Source organism: Balaenoptera musculus, chromosome 13, assembly GCF_009873245.2.
Source record: "Balaenoptera musculus isolate JJ_BM4_2016_0621 chromosome 13, mBalMus1.pri.v3, whole genome shotgun sequence".
Classification (NCBI taxonomy): Eukaryota; Metazoa; Chordata; class Mammalia; order Artiodactyla; family Balaenopteridae; genus Balaenoptera; species Balaenoptera musculus.
In genome coordinates, this window is record NC_045797.1 from 54667288 (window position 1) to 54694884 (window position 27597).

A 27597-nucleotide genomic window follows, 5' to 3' on the forward strand; every position below is an offset into this window, starting at 1 on the left:
GTGTTAGCTGAATACCAGCCTGGAAAGTGAGACCAAGACACTTGAACAAGATGAGCCAATGTAATTGTCAAAATTTGGGTGAAATTTACAAATTCTGTAGGAATAGCAGAGAGAAAGCAACAAGGAAAGGCTGGAAGGGCTTACTGGAGGAGGTGGAACTTGTGCTAATGCATGAGTAAGGTTTAAGTAGATAGGAGGAGAAAGGAGGAGACTTTATGAGTAAATGTTCAGAGGCTAGAACCAGCATGGCATATTGTTAGCTGAGTAAATGAGCCAGCCTGATTGTTGTGGTGGTGGTGCTGGTGGTAGAGTTACTAGGCAATATCATACATTTGGATAGATGGAGGTCAAATTATGGATACCTAGAAAGCAGATTTGCTGTAGTAGGGATGGAGAGAGGCACTGAACATTTTCGACCTGAAATAGATCATAGGAGGCATGTAGAATGGAGAAATAGCAATAATCTGTGACACGAGGTCTTAGTTCTACTTACATCCATTCTGTTTATTGGCAATGAGATTGTACAAAAGTTACTCTCCTCAGCCTCTGATTTCTTTATCTGTAAAGTAAGGAAAAGAATATTTGCCCTGTTGACAGATCTCTCTGGCTTTTGTTATATGGATCAAGTAAAATACCTATTTATGAAGACCCTTTTGCATTATTAAACTTTCTACAAATGTAAAACATTATGAGATTGATGTTGGTTATGGTGTTGGTGCATCAATGTAGTTTTTCAGTTGGAAGTGTTAGGTTAGATAGATTGTAGTGACAGATGGTAGTGAGACGAGACTGGCATTGGCTCTAACAATCTAGAGCTGAGGTGATGAGAGCTTCCTCTGAGTCGATGGCTCTGGGAATGGAGGGAAAGAAGTGGCATCTCAGTTAATATTTATCCCCACATAGTAACAACTATACACATGATGTTTTGAATGCTTAGAAGAGAAGCTGTGGACATCTCTTATTTCATGGTTTGATGTGTCAAGAATTAGGGCAATGCATAGCTGGGTGGTTCTTCTCCTCGGGGTATTTATCGAATTCAATTGGTGGTGTTCAGCTGACAGATGAACTGGTCAGGAGGGTCCAAGACAGCTTTATTCACATTATGGCACCTTGGTGGGATGGCTAGAAGATAGGGCCTAGTTGGGACTGCATGTGGCCCCTCAGCATGGCAGTCTTGGGGTAGCTGAAATTCTTATATGGCAGCTGGCTTCCTTCAGAGAGACTATTCCAAGAGAACCAGGCAGAAGCTTCATGGTCTTTTCTGACCTAGCCTTGGAAGTCTCATGGCATTGCTTCAGTCACATTGTTTTGGTTCTAAATGAGTCTTAAGGCCAGTCGGATTCAAGGGGAGAGGAATTAAACATCACCATTTGATGGTAAAGTGGCAAGATCGTATTGTAGAAATACGTGTGGGATGGGAGATATAGTGGTGGCCATCTTTGAAGAATGCAATCTGCCATGTGAAGTAAACTGAATGTGTGTGATAGAGGTCCCCAGGGAGTCCACAACTGTTCCTGTGGTTTAATTTTTGGTGACCAGAAAAGTGGGATTGATGTTACCAAAGGCAAGGAGACTGAAAGAGGAGATTACTTTGATAATGGTGAATACATTTGCTTTGTATGTGTTGAGTGTGACATGATGGTGGCATATCCTGGTGGAAATATTTAAGTCAGAACTGGGAGATAGGGGATTAGTTTGGGTGCTATTGCAGAAACAGAGATGTAGATTTATGCCGTCTTCATAAATATCGTAGCTAGTAGGATTGCAGTCTTTAGGAAAGAGCTTAAAAGGAGAAAAGAACAGAGGACCAAGGACAGAGGCTTCTGAACAACTGTACTTTGTAGTTGAAAGTACAGTTGAAGGCATTCCAAATAAATGGAGTGGGGAGGTGAGGCAAGGCCCAGTGCCTGGTATCTCAGCCACTCCTAATCTGCTGTAAAGATCTTCTCATGGCTGTCACTATTGGCTTTTAACTAACCTGTTATGAGTTCTCAACTGTTGCTTCCAAACCAAGTGGTTCTTGATCCCTTTGGAGACATTTCAGATCTGCTGAACAGAATGTTTTACGGAGAACATCTTTGCAGTATGTGTGGCTTCCTTTTGTTTGGTTTTTATTTTTAAAAGCAAATGTATTTCTTTTGGATCCTTCTGAAAGCTTTTAAGTTATGAAAAATTTATTTAGGCATACAGTGTTTTAAAGTTTGCAGAAAGAAATCTGGGCTTTCAGGAAAATCCACTGAAATGGAGGCCAACTGCTGGCCACCCCTTGAACTACAGCTGTGTTAAGGAAGCAAGCACTTAAAGAGATTAATGGGTAAATAACTGAAGAAGAGTTAAACATGAGCCACATTGTTTGAATTGATGTTTAACAGGATTATTCAGAATGTCTTCAAATGTAAATTGACTTCACTATTAAACAATCATCTAAGAATAAATAGGAATGGGAGGCACTATTCTTTTTTCTGGGAATTTTTTGAAAGCAACACTTGCGCACACACACACAATATGTTGAGTTAATTTTCTAGAATCTGATTTCTTATATGGTCCTTTCTATTTAGAATTTGATGAAATATTCATGCACTCTTTAAAAAACATAATCACCTGCCCATGCATAATTACCTGCTTAAGCATTTGATTAGAGTGGTTAAATGCATTAAAGTTATCACTGTAAATTCAGGTTTCTGATGAAATTCATATTTGCTTATTTACACTCTATAATCTTAGTATTTTAAGTTATTCTTTCAGTGAAAATAAACAGAATTCTAAACTAGGGGGCCAAGCAGGGAATCTAGTTTTCATTTGTTCAGCCATAAATTAAAAGCTTAGGGCTTCCCTGGTGGCGCAGTGGTAGAGAGTCTGCCTGCCAGTGCGGGGGACAGGGGTTCGAGCCCTGGTCTGGGAGGATCCCACATGCCGCGGAGCAACTGGGCCCGTGAGCCACAACTGCTGAGCCTGCGCTTCTGGAAGCCTGTGCTCCGCAACAAGAGAGGCTGCGACGGTGAGAGGCCCGCGCACCGCGATGAAGAGTGGCCCTGGCTCACCGCAACTGGAGAAGGCCCTCGCACAGAAACGAAGACCCAACACAGCCAAAAATAAACAAATAAATAATTAAAAAAAAAAAAAAAAGCTTAACTCTAAGGGGATTAAGTTGTTGTCTACAATTCTAAATCTAGAAGGGAGGTTCATGAGTACCTGATATTGTCTTACTCTTCATTTGTTTGAATTGCTCTGCTTATTGAAATGTAGCTTAACGTATGAATATTTACTGCACTGATTACAATCATTCTCACATTGTTGGCCCGAAAAAATGAACTGCTGACATTTAGCAATTTTTGTCATAAAATGCTACTACTGACCCATGGACGTCAACAATTATGGTGGACAGAAGTAATTTAAATATGTATTTCAACTTTCATCAGTTAATTATAGCTACTACAATTCAAATTCAACAGAAGACTTCTTATGAACCTTTGAAATATAATAATGAAAAAATAATTTCACTCTACTGGAGAATGAAAGACCAAGTCTCTAAAGAATATGCAGTTGAGCAAGAAATAAATGTAGAATGTAATGTATGAGGTTTGGGGAAAAAGTCATTCAACTCTATAAATAAAAAATATATAATCTTGTTTAAGCCTTTATTTTCATCTCCTTTGGCAGATGTGTCTAGGACACTTTTTGAGTATCCCATGATTTTTATTTGAAATATTAATAATTAAATAAAGAATAACTAAGTGATCATCCACTCTGGAAGCCATATTAATACTTTACATAGAGAAAAAAATCCTTTAATTTTCCCATTTCTATAGTGTATTAAAAGGATTTGGGGATAAATAAATTAAACAAACAAATTAAAGAAAAAAATTAGGTCTTAACTCCAATTCTCCCCACCCCTTCCAACTTACATGTTATTTGGTCCAGTGGTTCGGATCTATCTTGCTTTTTTTTAAAAAAAAAAAAAAAAAAAGGATTTGGGGAAAACTAGAATGTCTTAATGATTTTTTTTCTTTTTAATTTATTTTTTAGAATGTCTTAATGTTTAAAATCTAAAACTTTGTGTCTTTGGTTTGTGACCCTTGGATTTTTATTTTTAAGCCCACTCCATAGTTAAGATATTACCTTCTTTCTGGAACTTTGAATAACCATTTTTAAAGTTCTCATAATAATACTGAGTCTTTTTAGACTCAATAATGAAGGAATCTTGTTCTTAGTGAGTAACTTCTATCTCAGCTTTGTTAGTAAAGTCCCAGAGTTTTTAATATTAATTTTTTCCTCCTTGATCTCAGGCAATGGTTGTATTAAATATTAAGAGAACCAACAATTTGTTACATCCTTCTAACCACTTCTTTTAATCCACTGTATCTTGCCCTTCCCCCCATGGCTTTCTGATTGGTAATTCAATTTATATTTGGTCATCGTTATTATTGCCTGTGCCTGCAGCTGAGCCTTCAAAATAGCCCCCTGATGTTTTAGCCTGCAGTAAACTTCAGCAATATTTGATGGTGGTGAGGGAGGTTAAGATGGCTTCTGTTGATATATAGCTTTCTCACTGGATCTCATTTGGGCACATCGTTTTTCAGGCTTAAAATATCTCCATGCTTCAGGGCTATGTTCCCTGTTTTTAAAATGTGCATGTACATGCACACAACCTTCCTGCACATCTGTCACTGTTTAGTTTAATTGAAATAATAAACACGAACCTTGAAATAATAAACACAATACTTGACCAAAGAATGAGTGGAGTGGAGAATTTAGCTTATGAAATAATAGGAGCTTGGAAAAAAATCTCTAAGTTAGGAAAAATAACAATACTGAAAGAGTCTGAGGAAATGAAGGTAACATTTCTCAATTAACAATCATAACTAATCAGAACTCAACAAAATGTAGCTCTATGTTACCATCCTTAGGTAGGTGGATGAAGCCATTGGAGAGCCACTCTGTAGTCAGGGAACCTGATTTATTGGCACAAAATAGTCTAATGACCAATTAGTTGGGTATACAGCATATGTAATTTGATTTCAGTCTGGGTTTTATGCTTATCTTAGAATACTTACCCACTACCAGTGAGATAGCTTTGTGGATAGAAATTGGACTAATCTGTTTATAGAACAATAATTTGCTTCAGTGATCTTCTCAAGACAACACAAAGACACACCAGCCATGGACTGGCCTGTTCATTTCTGTTACTTTTGGTAGGGACTCAAGCTATAGCACTTAGCATAGAAAAACCAAACCAAACAAACAAATACAAAAAACCCAAAAACAACACCTCCCGCCTCTTTCCTGTCAGCCCCCCCTTTTTTTAATGTCTACTATTTCTTTCTTTCGTTTTTTTTTTTTTTTAATAAATTTTATTTATTTATTTTTGGCTGTGTTGGGTCTTCGTTGCTGCATGTGGGCTTTTTCTAATTGCGGCGAGCGGGGGCTGCTCTTAATTGCGGTGCGTGGGCTTCTCATTGCGGTGGCTTCTCTTGTTGCGGAGCACGGGCTCTAAGCACGTGGGCTTCAGTAGTTGTGGCGCATGGGCTTAGTTGCTCCACAGCATGTGGGATCTTCCCAGACCAGGGCTCGAACCTGTGTCCCCTGCAGTAGCAGGTGGATTCTTAACCACTGTGCCACCAGGGAAGCCCCTAATGTCTACTGTTTCTTGACTGTGAAGAACAGGAACATCAGCGTGGTCTGATCCTCCCACACCCCCATCCTTAACCACTGCCTCCCTCGGAGTGTAGAGGAAAGAATATTGAGGTACCAGTTAGAAGTGAGTTCTACCTACCAGCTCTGTTGATATTAGGAAAACCATGTAAATCTCTCTGGGGTGCTGTGTCCTCTTTGATAAAATAAGAGAATCCAGCTTTCTAAGGCCTTTTTAAATTCTGAGCATTCTACTCATGGTACAATACTGCTTTCTAGTTTCTGATTGGGAAAGTCTGGGGATTTCGGGTATGAAAGATCAGGGAACTTGGATACATTTTTAGTAAACTTCCTTTAGAACTGGTAAACTGATCTCTTGGGAGACTTTTGTGGATTAATAACATTTAGTGAGGCTTGCTTATGAAGAACTTTGAATCCCTCCTAAGAAAGTTCCAATTTTTATGAGGTACTCAGAGACTAAAGACACTGTATATTTTGTATTAATTTGACATGGGAGTGAAATAAAACAAAAGAGCCTTCAGACAAAGAGGATGTCTGCTCTTCTAGTGGAGAGGCACTCGCTAACCCAAGCAGGCTTGGAATTCCCCACGGCTGGGGCTGTTGAGTGCATGGAGCTGGCACAGCCAATCATGGTCTGTTTCACTCAGGGACCTTGCCCTTTTCCTTGCTGCCCCCTGGATTGTGTGATGAGGAACCAAAACAAACAGCTAGAGTTTGTTGCATTGTTCTTGGGAGCTGTGCATGGTTCCATTTTTACCTTCCAATTCCTTCATTATCATAAACACCAGCAACTCTGGAGTTTTGAAATCACTTCCTTGTGAAGTAATCTTTCCTTGCTGGGGAGTAGACAGAAGGTTCATTGAATAGTCAGAACTCTAGGTTAGGCTATTATTGTGTTTTTCTAGGCACAGTGACTTCACCATTGAGGAGCCTTACAGTTTTTAGCCCTTCTTTTCTACACCTAGTTTTTCAATCATGTGCCTAACGGAAGGACAGCTAATATGCAGCCGCTGGCGCCAACACTAGTGGGTCCTTATTTATTTATTCAACAAACGATTTCTTGAACATCTTCTATGTGCCTGTGTTAGAAACACTCTGTTTGACCATTGAGAGTACAATGTGGTAAGCCAGAGTTGCTATGAACCTAGAGACATATGTTAGGATCTAAATTTGAAACGTTTAACTCCGTAGAACTAAGAGAGGCATGTGAAGACCTGAACAAGGGACTGTAGCTTGTGTGAGGCCACGTTGAGGTGTTTTGGGGACAGTCACATCAGGAGCTTTGGGTACTTATATAATTTAGGGTCATTGCCTTCTCTCTTTGAAACAGTAACCCAGGTAATAAAATCTCATTGAATTTCAAAGCATTTTTACAATGATTTTATTTTCATTCTTGGGCATTGAGAAATCAACTGATTTGTCCATAGCCACACAACTAGTTGGTAACAGAGCCAGCACTAGAATCCACATGGTTTTTTTGAACTTCATTCTGTTTCAGAGTTAGCAGTTCAACACAGGTATATCCATCGCCTGCTTTATGTAAGAAATTGTGATAGGTAGGCATTATAGAGGGTAAAATATTGGTAAAACGTGGTTCTTGTTCTTAGAGGAATTTCTAGCCTAGCCTTTTAATCTTTGGTATTAGAGAAATCAGTTAGATTATTTACAGGGCAGAAATGGAAGACCAAGAAAAAAGTCCACTTACTGAGCTGTCTGTCCCGATTTATGGGAAGAATGATTAATGCATTAACAAAATAAGCAAGGCAGGAAGAAGGGCCTGATCGGAGGCAGGATAATAATTCAGACATGTCAGGTTTGCGGTGGTGTTGGGAGGCTGCCTAGAGGGATAGCAGACAGTTGGAAATACAGGTCAAGAGATGGGGAGAGGGGTCAGAGTTGGAGATAGGGTGATCTGGGACTCCTCCAATTTTTTAGCACTGGAAGTCCAGCATTCTGGGAAACGTTTCTGTCCCAGGCTGACAGGGACACTGGTCACTCTTACTAGAGGCATATATTTGAGAGTCACCCATACAGAGGAAATAGTTGAAGGCACAGGCCTGGTCTCCTAAAGAGCCTTAAGAGAGAAGGGAAATGATTATAATCTGGGATTAAATGTTGTATTTGTTAGAACTCAGAAACATTTGTTCTTTGAAACATCTTTCTACCCCATGTTCACAACCATACAAACCTCGGTTAAACAATATACAAACTGGAACCCTCTACTGGGTTTTGAACCCCATCCTTGGTTTTTTTTCTTGAATATTGGGAAAAAATGATCTCTTGGGTTAGTATTTAGGCTAACAGAGTTGATTTTGATTGGGGATTTCAGTAAAAAATATCTTCATATCAGTGCTATGACCTTGGTATGTGGAGATTCTGAATGTGTTCATACCTGTTTGAGGAAGCTAAGGAGTTGAATCATCTGCTGGCTCTAATGGTGGCACCTCTTGTCATTGGAAAGCACTTTTGTTTATACTTTCTTTTCCAGTTACTATATCCTCTTGGTTTGTCAGCCTGGTTTTTTAGAATGGTACACTTAATGGAGCTGGTAAGTCATAAGTTGTTCATTTATTCAACAGATATTTATTGAGCTCCCTATTGGGATGCCAGGCCCCGTTCTGGGTGCTGGGAAATGAAGAAGTGGACAGGACAGAGTGTGTCTCTGATGTCATAGAGTTTATATTTTAAAGGCCATCTACAAAATAATAAACTGTCAGATAACAATATGTATTTTGATGTGATAAAGTTTGGTGGTAAGGAAAAGTCTTTCTTTCCTCCTACACTAAAGTAAGCCAAGGCTTGGATGACAAGAAGCAGCAGCTTTCTAAGGGAAGAGCTTTCCAAGCAATGGGAACAGTTAATGCAAAAGCCTTTGGTGTATTTAAACAACAGAATGATACAAGATAGTTGAATGAGGTTGTTCAAATATGTCGGGCTTTGTGAGCCAGGATCTTGCGCTTCCTGGAAATTTTTTTTTTTTTTTTCCTGAGAGCCTCCAACCAAATGGATATAAAAATGAAAGGTATCTTGGGAATTGAACAGACATTAATATGTATGGACTCTAGTAAGTAGCTTTATGATGATCAACAAATAAAGTGTATATGTGTGTGTTATGAAGTTGCATAGAAGAGGGGAGAAGGGCTGGATGGGACCAACGAGAAGCGACATGAATATAAAATAAATAAAGTTTCTGTTCCCAGAAAGTGTGCTGTATCTTTCCAAGCTGCCTTTATCCTCCTCCTGACTCTTTTTCTACTTGTACCTGGAACCTTAGATCAGCTTGTTCAGTATCATCAGTGGATGATGGTTTCAGATTAGTGCCTGGAATGTTTAAAGCATGTAACTTGTGAAAGCAAACACCTTTTTTTTACATTGTGGATAATTTTCTCTTTTAAATCTAAAAGATATGACTGCTCCAAGTATACGGGTATAGCCCCCCCTCCCGACTCCAGTTTAAAATCAATAGTCTGACCTGCTTTTTATGTTATAGGCAGCTAAAGCTTTGCTTTGCAAAACTTTGGACTTGGGTGAGTGAGAAAACTCGAATTCCTCATAACACTAATATGGTAGAGGTTTAGAAGTGATATCTGAAATGATCAGATTATCTTTCTTCTACTTTCCCTGAAACCTCACTTTTTTGTTTTTTTTAAATGTAGAAAGGTACATGTTTTTCAGTTTCCTGTTTTCATCCATATGAAGGAAGGAATACTCTTAGGTCTTTGTAGTGTATATCAGACCAGTACTAATCATTCCCCCCTTGGTTGCCGGTGTATCATCCACTCTGATATGTGATATGCAGTGTTTTAGGTATCTAAGTGTGTTGTTCTGAAGAGCCAGGCTAAGTGTTTGTTATTTTTGAAATTATTGTTTATAGCTGTTTTCATTCAGATGATGATGGTGATGACTGATGATATTGAGCCTGAGTAAATACACATCATTTACTCTGTATCAAGGTTAGGGACAAATCCTGGTTTTGTTCCAAAAGCACTCATTTTTTTCCTTCGCATTATTTAGAATTATTTAAATAATTAGCAAATGAAAAATAAGGAACCATGGTAAGGTAAAAGTTTATTAACAATCAGTAAATAAGTAGCTTTGTTTTTATTGACATTTACTTTTGTACCCAATAACTTATTTATTTGAATGAATTTTCATTTGGAGTTGCTCTTAAACCTGACAAAGTAAAAGTGTGTTTAGGGGAAAGGGAAAGAATTTACTTCCTTCTTGTGCTAAAACAAAAAACAAACAAACAAAAAACCCTTAGTGATAACAGCTTGGTAAGTAAATTATTATTTGGGAAATGAAGATATTGGTAGAGGCTTAACCTTTACTCAGTTGAGGTTACACATAATTAATTTCCTGGCAATTGAGTTTTGATAATTTTCTGGGAATTTTGCTTCATATATTGGTTTTAAATGTATTTCACATTTAAAATGTGAAATTAGTTGCTTTGTGTTTGAAGGTGACGTAATTTCTTGAGGCCAGCGATGAGTCATTCAGTTAATGTAAGAAAACAGTTAATTAACAGTAATAAATGTCCCCAGTCGTCTAAGGGAGTTGAGTGTGACACAGTTTACCTCAAGTCAGTCACAAGTAGGTTGTCCGCTGAGTGGATTTTCTATAGGATATTTTGATTCTCCAGCTAGCTTTCTATCCATATCACCAGTTTGTTTCAAAACTATTTTAACCCCTCCTCTGATGGTGGATATTCAGGGACTGAAATCAATTTGAACGGTAACCTGACTAAAACGTGATTAGGAAGGCAGTTCTTAAAAACAATATACTCTGGTAATGCATTCTAGATCCATAGGAACCTGCTTCCTGAATTACGTGTAATTTGGAATTTTTATTCTACTGCTCCTTTCCTAGGGCACAGCATAGTGCCAAGCAACTACTAGGTACTTAATAGATCTTTTTTCCAAATGACTGAATGAAACCTACTGAAGCAAATAGTAAGAGAGTTGATAATACCTCTATCATGAACCAGATCAAACCAAATGTATGTCTGAGCATTTAGGACAGGCACCTTGAAATAATGCCTTTAATTTATTAAGCAAGAGCTTTGGTGTCAATCTACATTTTTGTTCTCTCTCTGTCACTTGTTAAGTTGTATATAACCTTGGGTAAATTATTTAATTTCTCTCCCTGCCATCTCTTTTTGCTAGATTAAGAATAGTGTGAAAGTTATTCCTTCATTTAGCTCTTGAGTATCTAAGCAGTTATTTTAATGTTTTTGTCAGACTGCTCCATAAAATTAAGCTTCATGTAGAGTGAATTTATGTTCTAATTACTGATTTTTTTAGATCGTCTTTTTTAATAAAAACCTTATTTCTGTTCTGAATTTTGGTTTGTTGGCTATGATTGGGAGGCTTTTTAGTTAGTTTATTTATTTCTCTCTCTCTAGGCTCATTCCTTTCTAGCAGAGGAACTAGATTAAATAGTGGCATTTTGGATCTTCCATCCACAGTGATACTGGGGATATCACAGATCTGGTCACCTAGTTAGTAATCAGCCTGGTTGATAGAGTCTCCCTTGGACTCATGGCTTTTCCTACTGCTTTAGCCCCAAGCAGCTCTGGCAGTAGCCTTTACAACCTTTCATGGGAGAGGAAGCCACTGAAATTCCCTGTTTCCTGGGAGGTAGGCAAGTTACCCTACAGGAACTGACTTCCTGGCCATTACTTCTGCTTCTAGAGCTAGAACCCAGCAGATCTCCGGTATCAGCTATTGACTTAAAACAAATAGACTGCCAATTATTTCTCCAGCAAAAATGGGTTTATTCCAGATCAACAAAGAACTGCAATTTGCAAAGTGAACAACCTTACTAGAACAGAAGGTCTGCATAGGAATTTGGAAGAATTTTTAAGGTTAGATTCAAGTAGGAGGGCTGGAGCCAGGACGTAGGGGACCTTTCCAACTGGAAGATTTGATCAAGATGGAAAATGAGTTAGCTCAAGATTTCTTAATTGTCAAGAGCCATTGTAAGTTCAGGCAAGGAAGGGTGATGCCTGGCGAGGTGGCCCACTCTGATCCCAGACCTGCCTGCCTTCTCGGATTGGTTGATTTTGCTAGAACCTCTGTGTGCCAGCTCAGGGAGGCCCGGGACAGCGTTGTGGAGGAGGAGCATTATTGAATTAGTATTTGTTGTACTAGTATTTCAGTGCACTTGATAGAAAAATAAGGAAATAGGAAAGTATCCCTCATCTCCTGCAGTTCCTTTTCCCCTTTCGTTTTTCTTACATAGTGAATTCCTACAGGAATACTTAACCTTCATCTGAAGCATTATCTGTAAGCCAGTCCTTCACTGCCAGTGGTCCTGTGGTGGGGAAGAAAATATAAGTAAATGAAACCCACAGATAACCTTAGATCAAGTAGTCTTTCCTTTTTTCACCTCTGTGACTCCAGCTTTTTCTTGCATGGTTAGATCACAGAAAGGTGACTTTGCTTTAATTCTCTCTTTGTTTTTTTCTCTGCTCACCCATTGTGGTGTAAATTAACCCAAATACACTTAAAAGACAATGAAAAATGAGCAAAAAAAGGCAGTAATCCATAACTGTATCATTAGCACTTAAATAACAACTCCTAAGGATTTAGATTTCAGCTTTTGACTGGGCAACTGTGTGAGGATTATACCACATTGGCAATGTTAGTAGTATACTAGAGAAATTATTCTGTGAAACAGATGCATTTATCATAATTTTTAAAAGATACAAACCCAGTGATTGGGAAGTAACTTCAGTAATGTAAGTAACGTAAGTGTGGGAGGATTATTTTTATTATAAAAAATTCAAACATAGAAATGGATTTTTTATTATGAAAATTTTCAAACATAAATTACAAACATATAAAGTGTATTAAAATTTCAAACATATATATATATACACACACACACGTATATGTGTATGTATGTGTGTGTGTGTGTGTATGTATATATATATGTAGAGAGAGAGAGAGAATAATGTGATGAACCACCTTTATCCATCACCCAGATTCAGCAGTTGCCTTGCCACACTTGCTTCATCTATCCTTTCATTGTCCTTTGCTGAAGTATTACAAAGTACATCCCTGAAATGTTATTTTTACCCCTATGCACCTCAGCGTGCCTCTCTAAAAAATACACTTTCTTCTATGTCCGCAATGCCATTGGCACATCCTATAAATAATTCCTTGGTGTCATATAATATCTAATATATACATAACTATCTGTATTATTTCAAAGTATCTTTTTTTAAATTTGTTTTTTTCAAGTTGGAATCTAAACAAGGTTCACACTTTGCATTTGGTTGTTCTGCCTTTGAATCTCTTTTAATTTTGTGGTTCAGTCTGTTGATGGCTGGTTTTTATGGCTGAGGGAGCTGAGGGGGAAGAAGCAGGAACAAGGTGATAGACTTTAAGCCAGGCTAAAAGGAAACCTTTAAAATTACAGGGCCTGCTGGGAGTAGGGAGATTTGGTTGTAACATTTGGGGCTGAAATAATGTTTTTTAGGCCCATGTCAAACTTAAAAAAAATGCCTCCTTCAAAGTAGTATTATTTATGTATATTTTGTTCTATACAAGACATAAACAACTAAATTTGAGTTGCTATTTGGAATGTTAGTCAGAAACTGAAGTTGTCTATCTTAACACCAAACTAAAATAAAGAAAAAAAAGTCCCCATCAGAAACTAACACAACATTGTAAATCAATGATACTTCAATTAAAAAAAAACAAACCCACATGTTTCTAAGAGCTCTAATTCTCTCTACAAATTAGAAATCAGTTATCTGTCTGCAGACTGTCTTCTTCAATTTAAAAAAGAGAGAGTATTTTTCCTTTGGACTTTACCTCTTTATTTTCGTATTAATTTTAGTTAAATCCAATTATGATCCTTCTAAAATAATTGTGCCTATCTAACATTAAATACGCTATTTCTTAGGATAATGTTATATAACTGTATATTAGGGCGTGAGATGAAAATTTTTTTTAAAGTCACATGTTTTTAAGCACTCTAGAATAACAATTAACATAGTACAGCAGAATCTCACTGACAGTAATGTCCAAATAACTTTAAAATGTTTAAGGTTCTTTCCAAATAACTTGCTTTATTAATTCTCCATAGGATGTGGATGAAAATTTTATTTGTGATAGGCCACACTTGAGAAAGCTAAAATGATTACTAAAATACACTTTCAAAAATGTGTATGTGAATATGTATAATCTCTATAACTGTAGAATATAAAACTACAGTAAACTATAAGGTTATGTTCTGCTTGTTGGAAATCTTGAATTTTGCAATATAGAACATTGGTGAGAGTTTGATTAACCTTCAGAACATTTTGGGCGTGGGTGCAGGCCTAGGTATTAAAGCTCATTTGCAGACAAGACACATGCTCTTCATGCTTTTGTAAGAAATGGAATCTATAATAGCTACAAATGCTAAGACCCATCATAAAGAAGAAAGTAGGTGAAAAGTGGAAAGTGAGACATTTTTTAGTTTCCCTCCCTCCGAATGTAAGGATGTTTATTCTTTCCTAACGGTGTTAATGTATATCAATAGTTTATGCTTTTACTTTTTGGTACCGGATAATTCCAAATGTTTGCTTTATATATGCCTTTTAGGTGCCCTAATTTGAGTCTGCAGAAGCTACCGGAAGAGTGGTTATGGAATGTTTTAGAGGAAATTAGGTGCAGTGATCCTTCATCTAAACTCTGTGCTACAAGACGCAGTGCTGGAATTCCTTTCTACATACAGGTAGGTACTTATCTATAGGATCATAGCTGAGGGCTTTGTTTGTTTGTTTGTTTTTGGTCTGTTGATAGTAGTGTATTCTAACCCCCCTGACATGTGAGCATATTGCATAAGGGACATTTCTGATTCTCTATAGTACATTTCACAAGTACTATAGCATTTGTGATTTTGTTTTAATGTGTGGACAGTGTGTTCCTGTGACAGATCTCTTCTTGGAACAAACCCTCTAAGAGGTCAGTCTTGTAATATGAACAGAGGGTGGTAGAGATTTCCGTCTGTGTGTGAAGTAGGAAGACATCGCTGTGGTGCATTCATTGCTCACTTCCAGGAAGTGGGCATGCTGCCCTTTTTTTTTTTTCTCAGTTAGAAAAAATATTCTTCCTTTCATGTCAAAGACCCTTAAGACTCTGTAGGCAACCAGTGTTAACAATTTCTTTTGAATCCTTCTATAAAATATCCATGCATAAAATAATCCTAATCCTAATAGTAGCTAACTTTTATAAGTGGTTATTTCACATATATTATCTCATTTAATCCTTCCTCAAGGCCTACGAGGTAGGTCCTATGATCATCCGTATATTGTGGATGAAGAAACTGGACCTTAGAGAGGTTAGGTAAGTGATTTGCTAATGGCCATAGGGATAGTAAGAGCAGCACTAAGACTTGAGCCCAGGCACCCTGCTGGGTGTGTGTGTGTGTGTGTGTGTGTGTGTGTGTGTGTACGTGTTTTCTTTTTTAACACAGATGAAAGCATACTCCACACACTGTTTTGTCTCTTGCTTTTTTTCCACTTAATTTAGATTGCTTCATATCAGCATAAAGATATGAAGATTGCTTAAAGATTGCTTCATATCAGCATACTCAGATATTGCTACTTGATAAGAAAATATTTTATTTCCACAGTGTTGAAATTAAGAGGCTGTCACCATTATGAATCCAAAGAATGAAAACCAAGTCCTCATGATACTAAATCAGACCCTACCTGAATGATCTTTGTTTAATATCCAGGAAGATAAAATCTAGGAATGGGGTGGTGTAAAAAAAAGCGACGAAAATAAGTGAAATGAAGTCTGTTTTTTAGTGCCCCAACATTTTTTCCTTCCCTTTCTTATGCCTCCCTCAAATTCCCAGAGTCATAATTTTTATGACAACGGGCACCAGTCGTGGAGGTTGATTTGGCATAGAGATCACCGAGGTGGTTCTGCTGGGTAGATTTTGGTGACCTTCAGAAATCGACTCCTCTCTGATCTGACCCATTCTGGACCAGTGTGGGTCATTCTCCTGCCTCTGAGTTATTCTGACCTAGTGTGTTTTTGCCTCATATGTCTGTCTGAGGACATGTGTTAATGCAACAGCAAGGTTTGGTTGCATCTTTGTGCTGTGTGCCTCCATCTCTGGTTCCCAACTAGTACTACATATTGGTCATAGTGATAGAGGGGTCAGGACTGCACCTTCTTAGCCCAGCCTTGGGAAGAATGTCATAACTATGCACAGCTCTTGGGGAAAAAGAACTATTGTTCCCAGGAGACACATTAGTAATCATATATAGCTTTCTTATTTATTTTAGTTGAATAAAATCTAAATTATCAGAAAAATCTGCTCAGAGAGGCCCCATTTTCCCTAGCATAACTTACCAATAAAGTAATGTTCTTGTTCTGGTGGAAGCCTCTGCTTGGTGTTAGCTATGGAGAAAAACTCCCCATTACTCCCAGTCCTATACAGCCACTAATCTATTTTCTGTCTCTATATAAATGGAATCATATAATATGTTGTCTTTGTGTCCTCTTTCACTTAGCATCATGTTTCAAGGCTCATCCATATTGTAACATGTATCAGTACTTCATTCCTTTCTATTGCCTCAAGTGGTTTGATGTTCCTATTTTTATGTTTATTGAATACTGGCAAAATGTTAGACACAAAATAAATAAGCACCTCTTGAATATTCAAATATAGGACCCCCTTTGAAGTTTGTAGTATTTCCTTTTGTCCCATGGAGTTTCCAGTGCTACAGTTTGATAGTCCTCCAGGTAGACTCTTGTGAAGAATTAAATAACTGATCAATCTCCAGGGAGTTTCCAAATCCTTACAAGAAATTTAATCCAGAGGTTTTTTGTTTTTCAAGTAAAGAGAAGTTTCTTGTTGGATAAATTTGTTATTAAACCTGACGTGCTTATTGTGTCTGAGACCTGCTACCCAATTATGGTCTTAGAAGAGTTGTCAACAAGAGCCATTTTCAACCTCTTAGAATTACATAGTTAATAAGCAAACTGGAGGTGACCTTAGAGATGCTGTGATATCACCACCTAATTTTACAGACGAAGAATCTGAGGGATGGAGAGGTTAAGCTGCTTGCCCAAGGCCACGTGGCTTAACTAGCTCAACACCACATGTTTTTATAAAGGAGATTTTGCATTGGGGAATCAATTCTGGGAAGTAGCAAACAGGTGTATATAAAATAATAGTCCTGATAATTTCTGTCTTGTTTTTCCATAGGCACTGTTGGCATCTGAACCTAAGAAAGGCAAAATGGATTTGTTGAAAATAACAATGAAAGAGTTAATCTCTTTGGCTGGACCTACAGATGACTCACAGAGCACAGTCCCTAAGGTAATAATGGAAATATACAAACCCTGCTAGGAAGGCAGTGGTTTTAAATCTTTGCTGTACTTAAAAAGAAAAAAAAAAATTTGCTGAAGGTACAGAACTCTTGAGGATAAGACAGACATTTGAAGCTTATTCAGAGGGGTTTTGTTTTGGTTTGGTTTTTCCAGTCCACAAAATAAACCATTGCTTTAGTTGATATAGATTGACCAAGATGATCTGTTTTTAAACTGTGGTGAAAACATTCAATTTAGACAAGATATTTTGTAATATTACAACTGTATCTAAAAATTTAAAAACGAATGTGCTATCACCTTCAAATTTCATGTGTGCTTCCTTGAGTCGATGTATATTTTATGATTTGGCAGTTGGATCTTTCCCTAAAATGTAGTGTCTGGCTTTGGGTATATTCATATTTTAATTTTAGCTAATACTTACTCCTTTTTTTGTCACTGCTAACGTTGAGTTAAGTATGTACTTATGTGTGTGTATGAATTTGGGTTAAGTGTTCCTCACAGCTTCAGTCCACTCCGTGGTAGTGCATACCTGTCAGATACTTCTTGTCTAGGCTTTCTCAGCAAATGCTTCATAGTGGGATGTTCCTACCCACCTGTGGGAGGCCCATGCTAGGTCAGAGAACAGACTGAGAGCTGAAGTTTACAGTCAAGTACAGTAAGTACATATGGTTTTATGTCAGAGCCTGTGGGAGGTATTAAAGGGAAGCCCATGGGCCAGAATGTGGACCGGTGGGAAAGGATAGGGTTTATTAACACATGTCACATAGTGGCCTGTGACTATACGATGTGAAATTTCTTTAAAAATTTTAAATAAAAAGTTACTGATCACTTTTCAGAAATGATCATTTTATTTTCCCCAGAAAAGTGTGAAAAATATAATTGGCTCCATTTTCTTAGACTATCACTTTAAAAAAAATACCATTGTTTAATAAGAACATCTGAAAATAGTGAAATTTGGTTTTAAAGAGTACTTTAAATTATTACCTTACTCTGCTTCAAGGTCATTAATTACCACTAGTGATCATTTTTATTAAATTGGTAAAAATTTAATATTTTATCTCTGACCAGTCTTCTAGGTGTTGGATGATGATTTGCTTTCCTTCTCCCCTCCCATGGTTTACTTCTGTATTATTTTTTTATTATCTGTGAAATATTTCAGCATGTAAAAATGTACAGTGAATAACCAACATCTATGAAATCAGTTCCAAGTTTAAGAAGTAAAACGTTACAGATACAGTTGCATACACTGTAGATTCCTCCATATTCTGTTTCCCTTTGGTCCTCCTCATCTGTAATCATTAAACCAAATCATTTCGTGCATTTTTTTCATTCTTTTAAGAGCTTTTTTGTTTTTTTTTACATGAATTGTGTTATCTACACATTGTTTTATAGTTTGGGTTTTTTTCAGTCAACATTTTTTAAAATTAGTGAGCTCCAAGTTCATTTTAATTTCCAAGCAGAGTTTCATTGTATACAAATGTTTCCCTTTCTGCCTGGTGTGAAATTTGTGTTTCCCGGTTTTCTTTTGCATTTCTCTGATAACTGGCTAACTTTAACATCTTTCCATGTATTTATTAGGCTTTAGTATGACTTCTGTAAATTGCCTATTTAAAGACTTTGGCTACCTTTAATTTGGTTATTTGTCTTTGTTTTGCAGGAGTTGGGTTTTTTGTTGTTTTAAAATTATTTTCCTGATTTTTTTTCCTTTTTGGTTCTTTGAATTACACGTATCTTCTCCTAGTCTATCACTTCTTTTCACTTTGCTTATTATTCTGTTATTGCCTGGAAGTTTTAAATTTTAATAAAATGGAATATGTCAGCCTTTTCTTTTATGGTTTGTGCATTTGGATCTCATTTAAGAAAGCCTTCCATACCCCAGGGTCAGAAAGATATTTTATATTTTCTTTATATAATACATCCTTTCCTCTTGTACTGACACTACTTCTCTCATGTACTATTTCTGTCGATACGCATGTCTGTTTCTGTGCTCTATTCTGTTAGTCTATTAGTCTGTCCCTGGGCCCAAATCACTATTTTAATTACTGTATTTTTTTAAATAAGTCTTGATATCTGGTAGGGTGAATCTCCTTTTTTTTTTCCTTCAGAATTACCTTGGCAATATTTGTCCCATTGCTCTTCCATATAAGTTTTAGAATCAGCTTGTTAAGTTCAACCAGAAAGCCCTTTTTAAATTTTGGGTGGAATTTAAATTTATTGATTTATTTGGGGAAAATGACTTGTTTTTTTGATACTGAATCTTCCAGTCCATGTTCATGGCTTTATTTTTCCACTTATTCAGATCTTCCTTAATGTTTTTCATTACATTTAAAAATAATTTCCCATAAAAGTCTTACAGATCTTTTGTGAAATGTTCAGCAACCTACATAAATTGCTGTAATTCAACTGATGACTTGTCTGTAAATTCTTCGAATTTACTTTATAGGTAATCATATCCTTAGTAATGCTAAATTTGCTTTACTCTTCTAATTCTTTAAAAAAATTTTCTTGTTCTTCTGGCTGGCACTTGTAGTACAGTTTTGTATAGAAATAGAGATAGCAGACATCCTTATGTTGTTTCTGATATTTGCTGTAGGTTTTAACATCTCTTATCAAGGAAACCAAATTTTATTGAATGCTTTCAAGCATTTTTGAGATAAATGTTTTCTTCTAGAATTTGCAAACATCATGAATTATATTGACTTTTTAATATAATACGATCTTTGCCTACAGAGAATGAACTCCCAACTTTGAAATGATAGATTTTTTTACACATTGCTAGATTCACCTAAAAATTTGAAAAAAATTTTTCTTCACATATTTTCACTGGATTCATAAGTGAGATTAACCTGTGGTTTTCCTTTTTCATGCTGTACCTGTCCTCATTTTTATGTAAAAGTTTTTTATTGAATTATAACAAACATACAAAGATGTGTACAAATAATATGTTTGCCTCCACAAAGTGAACACATTTCTATAACCAGCAAGAAACAGAACATTTTAGCACCTGAAAGCCCACTCATACTCCCTTCTAATCGCACCTTTTCCCCAAATGTAACCACTAGCTTAGTTTTAACACCATAGCTTTACCTGTTTTTTTAAAATTTCACATGAATGTAACCATACATTAGATACTCTTTTGATATGATTTCTTTTGATGAACATTAAGTTTACAACATCCATCCATGTTGTGAATTATTCATTTTCATTGCTATGTAATAGTATACAGTTTATTTATCCATTCTTCTGTTGATGAACATTTGGGTGGTTTTAAATTTGGGGTTATTAAGAACAGTACATTTAAGAACATTCTTTGACAAACCTAATGGTGAACAAATATGTACATTTCTTTTGAGTAGATACTTAGGAGTAGTTATTGAGTATGTGTATGTTGAGCTTTAATAGATACTACCATTTCTCAAAGTAGTTGTCCCTACCTTATTTTGATAGCCAGGTGGTACTGGACTGATAAAATAAACTTGGGCATCTTCTCTTAACAGTTTAAATATGATTGGGATTATCTATTCTTTGAATATTTGGTAGAATTCGTCCATAAAATCATGTGGGTCTTTGTGTGTGTCTGTGTGTGTGTTATTTTGGTGGGTTTGGTGTCTTGCTTTCTTTTTGGTCTGTGAGTGGGATTTTTAACTATTGATTTTCTTTATATAATGGTAATATCTATATAGCTTTTCCATTTCTCCTTGAATTTGTTTTGATTAGTTCTGTTTTCTAGGAAATTGTTCATTTTGCCTTAATTTTTCTAATTGACTAGGGTAGAAATATTTTTGTTTTATTCTCTGATGTACCTTTAGTCATGTTCTCTTTGGTATTCATGTTATTGCATATTTTCTTCTCTCTCTTCTTGGTTAGTCTCATCAGAGGTTTGTTTCTATTTCAAAGAATCACCTTTTGGTTTTGTTAATGCTCATAGTTATGTCATTGATGTTTTAAAATTTTCTACTCTTTTAAATTTTATTTCTCTATTTTGAGTTTATTGTTCTTTTTCTGTCATCTTAATTGGACGTTTTTTCCAATTCATTTTTTTATTAAAGTAGAGTTGATTTACAGTGTTGTGTTAATTTCTGCTCTACAGCAGTGATTCAGTTATACATATATATACATTCTTTTTTATTTTCTTTTCTATTATGGTTTATCACAGGATATTGAATATAGTCCCCTGTGCTATACAGTAGGACCTTGTTTTTATCCATTTGGTATATAATGGTTTGCCTTTTTTTTTTAATAGACGCCATTTAAGGTGTACATTTCTTTTATGTTCCACTTAAATGCATCGCACAAGCGTCAGTGTGTAGCATCTTCGTTATTGTTCAGCTGTAAATATTAAAAATTTTTTTCTTTGACCAGTGTTTTAAAATGTGTCAGTTTTAAAAGTATGCAAAGAAACTGATTCCTAACCTAATGCCACTATGATCAGAGCATAATCTGTAAGAAATTAATTTTTTGGTATTTGTTGAGGCTTTATGGCTAGGTTTGAGGTCATTTTAAAAAATAAATGTTTCATGTGTGCTTGGAAAGACTGTATTGTCTCTGTTTGCTAGGTGCAGGATTCTACATAGGTCCATTGGATCAAACTTTTGTATTGCATTGTTCAAATCTTGCTTACTTAAGAAAATTGATTTATCAATCATTAGGCATGTTTTATTATAATCTATTTTATTTGTGAATTATCCATTTCTTCTTATAATTTGGTAATTTTTTTGTTTGGAGGCTATGCTACTGGATATGTACAGATTTGGAATTACCACAGTCTTCAACCTACAACTGATTTTGAACTTTTTATTCTAGGTTCATGCTTTAAATATCCTTAGAGCCTTGTTCAGAGATACACGTCTGGGAGAAATTATCATCCCTTACGTTGCTGATGGAGCTAAGGCTGCAATTCTGGGCTTTACATCACCAGTCTGGGCAGTAAGTGCATTTGCTATTTATTTTCATTGACTTAATTATACCTCTGAGTAGGTTTTAATAAACTAACCTTTCACTGGATGATAAAAAATATGTACTGCATTTTATTAAGGAGTTACTCCAAGGGATAAATTCTTGGATCAAGCTACATTTTGACCCTTGGTATTTTATGGTTACATTCTGTCTCCTTTGTTGGCTTATTAGCCATAACTATTTGTTTTCTTATTTTAGTATTTGCTTTAAAGTTTATAGTATATATCTTTAACATCACAGTCTGCCCTCAAGTAATATTTTACCATCTTAAAGTATAAGAACCTAGCAATATGTACTCCCATTTCTCTCCTCCCAATCTTTGTGCTTTTATTATACATTTTACTTTTATGTATATTGTAAACCCACACTACATTGTTATTATTTTTGTTTAAACTGTCAATTATCTTTATTTAAAAACTGACCATTTTAACTGTTTTTAAGTATACAATTCAGTGGCATTAAAAACATTCACAGTGTTGTGCAGTCATCACCACTCTCCATTTTCAGAACTTTTTCATCTTCCCAAACAGAAACTGTACCCATTAAATAGTAACTCCCCACATCCCCCTTCCCCCAGCCCCTGGTAACCTCTCTTCTTCTTTTTGTCTCTATGAATTTGCCTATTCTAGGTACCTCATATAAGTGGAATCATATAATATTTGTCCTTTCATGTCTGGATTGTTTCATTTAGCATAGTGTTTTCAGGGTTCATCCATGTTGTAGCATGTATCATAATTTCATTCCTTTTTAAGGCTGAATGAAATTCCATCGTATGGATATATGACATTTTGTTTATTCTTTCATCTGTTGATGGACACTTAAGCTGTTTCTTTTTGGCTAGGGTGAATAATGCTGCAGTGAACACTGGTGTACAAGTATCTGTTTGAGTCCCTGCTTTCAGTTCATTTGTGTATATCATATAGTAATTCTGTATTTAATTTTTTGAGGAACTGTCAAACTGTGTTCCACAGTGGCAGCACCATTTTATACTCCCATTAGAGTTCCATTTTCTTCACATCCTCGCCAGCACTTGTTATTTTCTATTTTTTTGGTAACAGCCATCCTAACAGGTGTGAAGTGGTATCTCGTTTGATGTTTTGATTGCACTTGATGTTGAGCTGGAAGCAGAATGACTCTGAGTATCTGAATGTGTCTGTTGTGGGCTCTGGGTATCAGTGTGTTGAGCGAATGCTGGAAATATACTCTATCAAAAGGTGAAAAAAACAGATGCAAAACCTGAAAATGGGGGAGGTTAAATGCTGAGTCACTTTTTTTGTTTTCTTTTGTTTTTTTGCAATATGATTACCGTCCAGAAACTTTCTGATTCAGAACTCTAAGATTGTGGGCAATACCCAGTACAGTTTTCAGATTAAAGAAAGTAAACTTCCACTTTTTTTTTTATAATTCCTGGGAGAAACACCATGATTTTATTGTTTTTCCAACATCATTGCGCCTTCTAGAATAAAGGAGACTAACCTATGGTTTGTAGGCACTTGACTGTAGCGTTAAAAAAAAAAAAAAGACTGGCAAAGGGAGAGGAGAAAAGAAGGTAGACCTTAATATATTACCTGCAGAATGGAGAATTTACTAGAAAGGCAGGCTTTCCAATTAGTGAGCTGCACAAACCAATTCATAACTCTCTGATGAGCCTCTAATTGAGAGTCAGTATATTGCAGTGTAGCCCAAGGCACAGACTCCCAATGTAAAGAGGAATCTTCAAGATTGCCAACTGTTGCCGGGAAAATCGTACATCTTCCTGTAAGAAAGATAAATGTCTGAAATTCTGTCTAGGAGCATTGCCTAACTACTCCTGAGGACATGGTGTTTACCTTTTGCATTTACAGGAAAACGAAGCAATACCTGTATACTGTCAGGAGAGGTAGATAGGAATGTGGCTTGACCATCAGGAAGAGTAGAGATCATAAAGCTGATTGCCAGAAATGTCAGTATTGTTTTCTTTAAGCCATTCATTCCAGATGAACAGAGAAATGTTCTGTATGAAAGGGCTTTCAGAGAGTGAAACCTGGTGACTTTTCCAACTTTAGGAAAACTGAAAGTATCAGAAATGAATGGATCTTTTTTTAAAAGTCTTTTTTGGAGACCTTTTAAACAGTAACACATGGGCACTGCAGAAAGTCTGAAAATACAAGCATAAAAGGAAAAGGAAAAGTCACCGGTTTAACTACCATACAGATATAATAATCTTTAGCATTCGAATGTGTTTTCTTTCTCTTTTTTCTATGTGGCTTTTATGTGTGTGTAGTACTCATATGCACACATTATCTATAAAAGCCTGCACAAATATATATATATAAGTGCTTATGTATAGTTTTATTTGGGGGGAATCTTCCCTTTTAACACGTGTTTTAAAGGAATCTTTTTTGTTTCTATTCAGTTTGTTTGCTTTACCAGAGAAAATAAACATCACAGCTATAATGGTCCATACTCTGACTTAAATATATCAATTGTTCTGTTTCCTTCCTTATAAAAACCTAATCTTAGATACGCCAGAACCATGGCAACATACTCAATGAATGTGAAGAAGTCTTCATTTTACAAAACAATTAACCGTAGCATTCTGTGTGAAGTTGTTTAAAGAGTGGTTTTTCCTGACTGTGTGTGAAATATGGTTTGATTTACAGAAATCTGATTTGTACACATCTTCTCAGGAATATATCTTGTACCTAAAGGTGACTCCATCTGTACTTTTGGCTTAATTGTTTTTCCTGGTAAGTTAGAGGAAAAAAAAAAAGTAAAATAAGCTTAATTTTAATTTTGCAGTGAAGGAACATTTTCCAGGAAGCATTCATGTGTATATTAATTGTTTGTACAGAGTCCTCAATCTTTGTATTGAGACCACACAAATCTCTCAGTCTTTGCCACCTATTAGGCATTTTCAAAAGCCAGGGGAAATGTATTGTTGTAAATATATATAAGACATTAGGCATACCTACTGGTTACAGACAATATTAAACACTAGAAATACAAGGATAAGTAAGACATAATCATAATAGTGACTGTCTTATTGACTATTTTCCATGTGCTTGGTATCATTTACATTGATTATCTCAGTTCATGCTTAGAGCAATCCTGCTAGGTAGATTCTGTTATTAGAATCCCCATTTTACAGATAAAGAGAGGGGAGAGGAGAAATAATTTTGTCCAAGGGCGTACAAGTATTTTTTGTGTGATTCTAGAATCTGTGCTATTATCGGGGAAAGTTTTGGGTATTATAGGAATACGGCGAAGGTGTATCTTACTTACCTTTTAGGGTTTTGACCCTGTCCTTAGAAAACAGAGCTGGAGATATAGCCTGGGTGCTAAGGTTTTATTGAATGGTACAAACCTACAGCAGCAGGAATGAAGGGAAAAGGGAAGTGAGGCAAGAAAAGAGAAGAGACATTATCAAGCAGGCGTTGTAGTTTAACTTGCAGGAAAACTGAGCTGCTTGTCTGGTCATGTGGTGTATCTTCTAGCCGGGCCATGTGAAACTACCGACTCTGGGAACAGTCCCACCTTCTCTCTCTTATTGGTCAAAATTCACCCCTTAGGGCATTAACACAACTTGCGCAGGTGTTGACACAACCCTTGGGCAGCTGCTAGAGAAGCCAGATCCCATGCCCTGTGATGTAGCATCTCATCTGAGTCTGGAAATGGCTGGATGAGCCACAGTCACCATTGGTGTCTGGGGTTTGACACTTGGCTTCCACTGCTGTTGAAAAACCCTGCATGAGAGAGTTTCACAGTAGGGGGATGATGGGCTTTGACTGATGTGGTGAAAAGTGGAGGCTCGATTGTGAGGTGGCAGGAGGGAAGGCGGAAGACCAATCAGGAAGCTATTGTAATAGTTTTGCCAAGTGATGATAGTGGCTCAGAATAGAGAAATATTAGTAAAGATGGTGACAAGTGATAATCTTCAACATATATTTTAGAGATGAAGCTAGTTTAGTTAAAAATTAGGTAACAAACAGTGATTTGTAGATACATATATCTATGGAAACAGAATTTTCTGGGCAAGTTTTGAAAACTGAGACATTTCTGGGCATTTCCTTTTTATGTTCAACTACCTGATCTTCTTTCCCTGCATCCTCATTGCAGGGTAGGTAACTCATCTTTCCAGCTTGCCCAGAAGCTCCATTGAGTATGCCACCTTAGGGTCCTTCTCAGACCCACACCAGGTGTATATTTCTATCTGGTACATCTTACTTTGCTTCCCTCAGGCCAGCTCTGGTTTACAGTATGCAATGGGTTTGAGGAAGAAAAAGAGCCTTTCAAATCTTCCCATTAGTGCTGCCATGTGCACTCTATTCCTCTTTCGGCACCGTTGACAGGCCCACTGGTGGTTGTGAGGTTGCCACAAGGGTGCCAGGCTGAGGGCTGTGCGGTGCTGAAACTCAGCCATGCTCTGCTTATTACACTGCATGCCTTTGCGTGGAGCTTTATTCACTCACAGGAAGAGTACTTTTTCCTTAATTCACCTGTAGGTGGTGCGTGGGCTACTAGAAGCTCTGTCTCTTCTTTTCTCATGGGATAAGTGTCTTGCTACTTTGGAGGAAAGTTACCCTGAATTCCAGACAGGGCTGGCCCTCCCCTTAATCATAGGACCAGAAATCATAGTACAGTTTTCCTGGATTGCAGATGAGGGACTTGTGACCTGAAGTTTTAAGTGTCTTTTTCAAGGTCCATGGCTAAGAGGTGATGGAAGGCAAATTAGAATCGAAATCCCATTTAATTTTTTCAGAAAGTATTTCTTTCTACTATAAACTGGCACTATGTACACTAGACAAAATATTTCATAATATTATATGCAGATCCCATCTTCAAGGATGTGACTGTCCATAAAGGGTGAAGGTATATGGTGTGTACCACACCACACCACAATAATTGTACCACATAGTGATTGCACATGATAGGTTCTCCATTCATAGTTTTTAAATATTTGTTAAGGCAGCATTTATGTTATATAAGAAAAGACATAAATGTATAAGCAAAGTATGTAGTATACATAAGTAGACATATACATATATACACACATACACACACACACTGCTTTGTGAAACCTAATTTTCATTTACCTAACTCTTCTGTATCTTACAGAAATCTGTTTGGAAACTCTTTTGTACTACAAAGGAAAGAAAAAGCATATGTAATCAGCTAATAGAAGGGGAAAACTTTGGCAGCAGTTGTCAGTTTGTAGCTGAATACCAAGTCTCTATCAACTGTATGTTGGGGGCTTGATGGGGAAGGTAGTAAGAGAAGAGGTTTTCTGGTGTTTTCCTTGTGATGAGGATTGATTATAGTTGGAGTTATTTGGCAGCCATTCTGTTCTCTCCATTTCTAACTTTATTACCACTTGCTCTTTTCTATTGTTACTTTCCTTTTTACTTGCACTCTCCTTGGTCCTTCCTTCCTAATAAACAGGACTGTTTTCATTGCCATTACTACTATGAGTTTTTCAAAATATACTAGCACTGTATATGAACTTTTTCATTACCCACGTTAAGATTTAACATCAGTGAATCACGTTAGCATTTACTATCCATGTTTTAGGAGTTGATAATATAGTTTGTCAGTTAGTCACAACCTTTTTCTCAATTGTACTTCTACTTAGTTCCCCTCCTCATTAGCTTTATAGTGAACAGGG

General features: G+C 36.6%; 1 protein-coding gene across 1 annotated transcript in view; it reads left to right on the forward strand.

The window, feature by feature from the left end:
- Nucleotides 1-27597, forward strand: part of THADA (THADA armadillo repeat containing) — a 325437-nt gene that overhangs the window by 64477 nt on the left and 233363 nt on the right. The window contains 3 exon segments of the mRNA XM_036872571.1: nt 14250-14382; nt 16873-16986; nt 21801-21923. Coding sequence (XP_036728466.1) covers nt 14250-14382; nt 16873-16986; nt 21801-21923 — 370 coding nt within the window.